General features: G+C 49.5%; 1 protein-coding gene across 1 annotated transcript in view; it reads left to right on the forward strand.

Annotated features, from left to right (window-relative positions):
• The first annotated feature begins 1948 nt into the window (after positions 1-1948).
• The window catches only part of elob (elongin B), a 25439-nt gene continuing 19794 nt past the window's right edge, over positions 1949-7593 (forward strand). Inside the window, exon 1 of the mRNA XM_068027250.1 lies at positions 1949-2106. Within this exon, the coding sequence (XP_067883351.1) occupies positions 1984-2106 (123 nt within the window). The 5' untranslated portion in view covers positions 1949-1983. The remainder of the gene's footprint in view (positions 2107-7593) is intronic.

Genomic DNA, 7593 nt, shown 5'->3' on the forward strand with positions numbered 1-7593 from the left:
GGGCGGTGCTGTCTAAGGAGCCTTGGTGCATTGCTGCAGTGCATCTTGTAGATGGTACACACTGCTGTCACTGTGTGTCGGTGGTGGAGGGAGTGAATGTTTGTAGATGGGGTGTCAATCAAGCGGGCTGCTTTGTCCTGGATGGTGTCGAGCTTCCTGAGTGTTGTTGGAGCTGCACCCATCCAGGCAAGTGGAGAGTATTCCATCACACTCCTGACTTGTGCCTTGTAGATGGTGGACAGGCTTTGGGGAGTCAGGAGGTGAGTTACTCACCTCAGGATTCCCAGCCTCTGACCTGCTCTTGTAGTCACAGTATTTATATGGCTGGTCCAGTTCAGTTTCTGGTCAATGGTAACCCCCAGGATGTTGATAGTGGGGGATTCAGAGATGGTAATGCCATTGAATGTCAAGGGGAGATGGTTAGATTCTCTCTTGTTGGAGATGGTCATTGCCTGGCACTTGTGTGGCACGAATGTTACTTGCCACTTATCAGCCCAAGCCTGGATATTGTCCAGGTCTTGCTGCATTTCTACACGGACTGCTTCAGTATCTGGAGTCACGAATGGTGCTGAACATTGTGCAATCATCAGGGAACATCCCCACTTCTGACCTTATGATTGAAGGAAGGTCATTGATGAAGCAGCTGAAGATGGTTGGGCCGAGGACACTACCCTGAGGAACTCCTGCAGTGATGTCCTGGAGCTCAGATGATTGACCTCCAACAACCACAACCATCTTCCTTTGTGCTCGGTATGACTCCAACCAGTGGAGAGTTTTCCCCCTGATTCCCATTGACTCCAGTTTTGCTCGGGCTCCTTGATGCCATACTCGGTCAAATGCTGCCTTGATGTCAAGGGCAGTCACTCTCACCTCACCTCTTGAGTTCAGCTCTTTTGTCCATGTTTGAGCCAAGGCTGTAATATTCTGCCAAGTTCTTTCCAAACCCTGGGATGGAAACCATCTGGATCTGAGGATTTCCTGTTGTTCTACGTTCATTTTGTTGGGTCCCTGTCCCTGAATCAGTGTTAGGATGCCGAGCGAGCAGATAGTTGGTACTCAGTTTTGTCACCCTTTGCTGTTGTTTGTAACTCTTATCTGTCTGGATCCGTGCGTTTTCTTTTTGCACTTCAGTTTTGTCATTCCCTCATCTCCTTAGCCGAATCTGACCGTTATATTTTGGCAAGTGGAGGTCCAGGGGTTTTCCCCATAAACAGATAAACCCGGGTTGCAGTGGGCGGTCTCAAGTCATTTTTTTTTTTCCCCCTATGGGCACGTCAGCCAAAAATAGGAGAGGTCAGAAATGGACAAGAAGGATCTCGAAGGGTGGTCAGGCTGGAGGTGATGACAGAAACGGGGAGGGAGGGGCCGAAGTTTACGGAGGGTGGAATGTGGGAGAGCGTTGGAACGGTCGAGTCCAGAGGTAACGAAGGTCGACGCGACGTATTATTCCCCCCCCCCCCCCAAAAAAAAGTTTCCTGACCGCATTTACGATGACCAGTTCTTGAAATGGAAATATTCAGTGTCAACGTGTCACGCTGTAATTGCACCCTCCCACCAGTAGGGGGCGACATAGTGCTGAGGTGCAGGGCATCTCTTGCGCACCTGCCGACTCGATTTCCGGGACGGTGACGAGGCCAGTTCATCCCTCCTGCCCCTTCGTTCATCCCTCCTGCCCCTTCGTTCATCCCTCCTGCCCCTTCGTTCATCCCTCCTGCCCCTTCGTTCATCCCTCCTGCCCCTTCGTTCATCCCTCCTGCCCCTTCGTTCATCCCTCCTGCCCCTTCGTTCATCCCTCCTGCCCCTTCGTTCATCCCTCCTGCCCCTTCGTTCATCCCTCCTGCCCCTTCGTTCATCCCTCCTGCCCCTTCGTTCATCCCTCCTGCCCCTTCGTTCATCCCTCCTGCCCCTTCGTTCATCCCTCCTGCCCCTTCGTTGGCTGCAAATCACCCAGTCCCCATTTCTCCTCAACAGGACGTGTTCTTAATGATCCGCCGACACAGGACGACAATATTCACCGACGCCAAAGAGTCCACCACCGTCCTCGAGCTGAAGAGGGTGGTCGAGGGCATCCTAAAGCGATTGCCGGAAGACCAGAGGCTGTACAAGGTAGGGAGGGAGCGTCTGACATTGCTGCTGTCTGTATCTAACATCCACCCCCCCCTCGGTGCTGTACCTGTCCTGGGAGTGTTTGATGGGGGACAGTGTAGAGGGAGCTTTACTCTGTATCTAACCCCCGTACTGTACCTGTCCTGGGAGTGTTTGATGGGGGACAGTGTAGAGGGAGCTTTACTCTGTATCTAACCCCCGTACTGTACCTGTCCTGGGGAGTGTTTGATGGGGGACAGTGGAGAGGGAGCTTTACTCTGTATCTAAACCCCGTACTGTACCTGTCCTGGGAGTGTTTGATGTGGGACAGTGGAGAGGGAGCTTTACTCTGTATCTAAACCCCGTACTGTACCTGTCCTGGGAGTGTTTGATGGGGGACAGTGTAGAGGGAGCTTTACTCTGTATCTAACCCCCGTACTGTACCTGTCCTGGGGAGTGTTTGATGGGGGACAGTGTAGAGGGAGCTTTACTCTGTATCTAACCCCCGTACTGTACCTGTCCTGGGGAGTGTTTGATGGGGGACAGTGTAGAGGGAGCTTTACTCTGTATCTAAACCCCGTACTGTACCTGTCCTGGGAGTGTTTGATGTGGGACAGTGGAGAGGGAGCTTTACTCTGTATCTAAACCCCGTACTGTACCTGTCCTGGGAGTGTTTGATGGGGGACAGTGTAGAGGGAGCTTTACTCTGTCTCTAACCCCCGTACTGTACCTGTCCTGGGAGTGTTTGATGGGGGACAGTGTAGAGGGAGCTTTACTCTGTATCTAACCCCCGTACTGTACCTGTCCTGGGGAGTGTTTGATGGGGGACAGTGTAGAGGGAGCTTTACTCTGTATCTAAACCCCGTACTGTACCTGTCCTGGGGAGTGTTTAATGGGGGACAGTGTAGAGGGAGCTTTACTCTGTATCTAACCCCTGTACTGTACCTGTCCTGGGAGTGTTTGATGGGGGATAGTGTAGAGGGAGCTTTACTCTGTCTCTAACCCCCGTACTGTACCTGTCCTGGGAGTGTTTGATGGGGGACAGTGTAGAGGGAGCTTTACTCTGTATCTAACCCCCGTACTGTACCTGTCCTGGGGAGTGTTTGATGGGGGATAGTGTAGAGGGAGCCTTAATCTGTATCTAACCCCTGTACTGTACCTGTCCTGGGAATGTTTGATGGGGACAGTGTAGAGGGAGCTTTACTCTGTATCTAACCCCCGTACTGTACCTGTCCTGGGAATGTTTGATGGGGGATAGTGTAGAGGGAGCCTTACTCTGTATCTAACTCCCGTACTGTACCTGTCCTGGGAATGTTTGATGAGGGATAGTGCAGAGGGAGCCTTACTCTGTATCTAACGCCCGTACTGTACCTGTCCTGGGGAGTGTTTGATGGGGGATAGTGTAGAGGGAGCCTTACTCTGTATCTAACTCCCGTACTGTACCTGTCCTGGGAATGTTTGATGGGGACAGTGTAGAGGGAGCTTTACTCTGTATCTAACAAAGAACAAAGATAATTACAGCACTGGAACAGGCCCTTCGGCCCTCCAAGCCTGCGCCGATCCAGATCCTCTCTCTAAACATGTCGCCTATTTTCTAAGCTTCTGTATCTCTTTGCTTCCTGCCCATTCATGTATCTGTCTAGATACATCTTAAAAGACTCCATCGTGCCCGCATCTACCACCTCTGCTGGCAACGCATTCCAGGTGCCCACCACCCTCTGCATAAAGAACTTTCCACGCATATCCCCCCTAAACCTTTCCCCTTTCACTTTGAACTCGTGACCCCTAGTAATTGAATCCCCCACTCTGGGGAAAAAGCTTCTTGCTATCCACCCTGTCTATACCTCTCATGATTTTGTACACCTCAATTAGGTCCCCTCTCAACCTCCGTCTTTCTAATGAAAATAATCCTAATCTACTCAACCTCTCTTCATAGCTAGCGCCCTCCATACCAGGCAACATCCTGGTGAACCTCCTCTGCACCCTCTCCAAAGCATCTACATCCTTTTGGTAATGTGGTGACCAGAACTGCACGCAGTATTCCAAATGTGGCCGAACCAAAGTCCTATACAACTGTAACATGACCTGCCAACTCTTGTGCTCAATACCCCGTCCGATGAAGGAAAGCATGCCGTATGCCTTCTTGACCACTCTATTTACCTGCGTTGCCACCTTCAGGGAACAATGGACCTGAACACCCAAATCTCTCTGGACATCAATTTTCCCCAGGACTTTTCCATTTACTGTATAATTCACTCTTGAATTGGATCTTCCAAAATGCATCACCTCGCATTTGCCAGGATTGAACTCCATCTGCCATTTCTCTGCCCAACTCTCCAATCTTTCTATATTCTGCTGTATTCTCTGACAGTCCCCTTCACTATCTGCTACTCCACCAATCTTAGTGTTGTCTGCAAACTTGCTAATCAGACCACCTATACTTTCCTCCAAATCATTAATGTATATCACAAACAACAGTGGTCCCAGCACGGATCCCTGTGGAACACCACTGGTCACACGTCTCCATTTTGAGAAACTCCCTTCTACTGCTACTCTCTGTCTCCTGTTGCCCAGCCAGTTCTTTATCCATCTAGCTAGTACACCCTGGACCCCATGCGACTTCACTTTCTCCATCAGCCTACCATGGGGAACCTTATCAAACGCCTTACTGAAGTCCATGTATATGACATCTACAGCTCTTCCCTCATCAATCAACTTTGTCACTTCCTCAAAGAATTCTATTAAGTTGGTAAGACATGACCTTCCCTGCACAAAACCATGTTGCCTATCACTGATGAGCCCATTTTCTTCCAAATGGGAATAGATCCTATCCCTCAGTATCTTCTCCAGCAGCTTCCCTACCACTGACGTCAGGCTCACCGGTCTATAATTACCTGGATTATCCCTGCTACCCTTCTTAGACAAGGGGACAACATTAGCAATTCTCCAGTCCTCCGGGACCTCACCCGTGTTTAAGGATGCTGCAAAGATATCTGTTAAGGCCCCAGCTATTTCCTCTCTCGCTTCCCTCATCAACCTGGGATCGATCCCATCCGGACCTGGGGACTTGTCCACCTTAATGCCTTTTAGAATACCTAACACTTCCTCCCTCCTTATGCCGACTTGACCTAGAGTAATCAAACATCTGTCCCTAACCTCAACATCCGTCATGTCCCTCTCCTCGGTGAATACCGATGCAAAGTACTCGTTTAGAATCTCACCCATTTTCTCTGAGTCCAAGCATAACTTTCCTCCTTTGTCCTTTAGTGGGCCAATCCTTTCTCGAGTTACCCTCTTTCTCCTTGTATATGAATAAAAGGCTTTGGGATTTTCCTTAACCCTGTTTGCTAAAGATATTTCATGACCCCTTTTAGCCCTCTTAATTCCTCGTTTCAGATTGGTCCTACATTCCCGATATTCTTTCAAAGCTTCGTCTTTCATCAGCCGCCTAGACCTTATGTATGCTTCCTTTTTCCTCTTAGCTAGTCTCACAATTTCACCTGTCATCCATGGTTCCCTAATCTTGCCATTTCTATCCCTCATTTTCACAGGAACATGTCTCTCCTGCACGCTAATCAACCTCTCTTTAAAAGCCTCCCACATATCACATGTGGATTTACCTTCAAACAGCTGCTCCCAATCTACATTCCCCAGCTCCTGCCGAATTTTGGTATAGTTGGCCTTCCCCCAATTTAGCACTCTTCCTTTCGGACCACTCTCATCTTTGTCCATGAGTATTCTAAAACTTACGGAATTGTGATCACTATTCCCAAAGTAGTCCCCTACTGAAACTTCAACAACCTGGCCGGGCTCATTCCCCAACACCAGGTCCAGTATGGCCCCTTCCCGAGTTGGAGTATTTACAGACTGCTCTAGAAAACCCTCCTGGATGCTCCTTACAAATTCTGCTCCATCTGGACCTCTAACACTAAGTGAATCCCAGTCAATGTTGGGAAAATTAAAATCTCCTATCACCACCACCCTGTTGCTCCTACATCTTTCCATAATCTGTTTACATATTTGTACCTCTATCTCACGCTCGCTGTTGGGAGGCCTGTAGTACAGCCCCAACTTTGTTACCGCACCCTTCCTATTTCTGAGTTCTGCCCATATTGCCTCACTGATCGAGTCCTCCATAGTGCCCTCCTTCAGCACAGCTGTGATATCCTCTTTGACCAGTAATGCAACTCCTCCACCCCTTTTACCTCCCTCTCTATCCTGCCTGAAGCATCGATATCCTGGGATATTTAGTTGCCAATCATGCCCTTCCCTCAACCAAGTCTCAGTAATAGCAATAACATCATACTCCCAGGTACTAATCCAAGCCCTAAGTTCATCTGCCTTACCTACTACACTTCTTGCATTAAAACAAATGCACCTCAGACCACCAGTCCCTTTATATTCATCATCTGCTCCCTGCCTGCTCTTCCCCTTAGTCACGCTGACTTCATTATCTAGTTCCTTACAGGCTTTTGTTACTACCTCCTTACTGTCAACTGACCTCAATTGGTTCCCATCCCCCTGCCACATTAGTTTAAACCCTCCCCAACAGCGTTAGCAAAAGCACCTCCAAGGACATTGGTTCCAGTCCGGCCCAGGTGTAGACCATCCAATTTGTAATAGTCCCACCTCCCCCAGAACCGGTCCTAATGTCCCAAAAATCTGAACCCCTCCCTCCTGCACCATCTCTCAAGCCACGCATTCATCCTGACTATTCTTTCATTTTTACTCTGACTATCGCGTGGCACTGGTAGTAATCCTGAGATTACTACCTCTGAGGTCCTGCTTTTTAACTTGGCTCCTAACTCCTTAAACTCTGCTTGTAGGACCTCATCCCGTTTTTTTACCTATATCATTAGTGCCTATGTGCACAATGCCAACTGGCTGTTCACCCTCCCCCTTTAGAATGTTCTGCAGCCGATCTGAGACATCCCTGACCCGTGCACCTGGGAGGCAACATACCATTCGGGAGCCTCGTTTTCGACCACAGAACCGCCTATCTACTCCCCTTACAATCGAATCCCCTACGACTATAGCCCTTCCACTCTTTTTCCCGCCCTTCTGAACAGCAGAGCCAGCCACGGTGCCATGGAGCTGGCTACTGCTGCCTTCCCCTGGTGAGCCATCTCCCTCAACAGTATCCAAAACGGTATACCTGTTTTGGAGGGAGATGACCGCAGGGGACTCCTGCGCTGCCTTCCTGCTCTTTCTCTGCCTTTTGGTCACCCATTCCCTTTCTCCCTCAGCAATCCTAATCTGCGGTGTGACCAATTCACTAAACGTGCTATCCACGACCTCCTCAGCATCGCGCATGCTCCAAAGTGAGTCCATCCGCAGCTCCAGAGCCATCATGCAGTCTAACAAGAGCTGCAGCTGGACACACTTCCTGCACGTGAAGGAGTCAGGGACATCAGCCATGTCCCTGAGCTCCCACATTGAGCAAGAGGAGCATGTCACGGGTCTGAGATCTCCTGCCATTTTTAATCTTAAGCTTAAACTTAGCTAAAT

Source organism: Heterodontus francisci, unplaced genomic scaffold (genome assembly GCF_036365525.1).
Source record: "Heterodontus francisci isolate sHetFra1 unplaced genomic scaffold, sHetFra1.hap1 HAP1_SCAFFOLD_823, whole genome shotgun sequence".
Classification (NCBI taxonomy): domain Eukaryota; kingdom Metazoa; phylum Chordata; class Chondrichthyes; order Heterodontiformes; family Heterodontidae; genus Heterodontus; species Heterodontus francisci.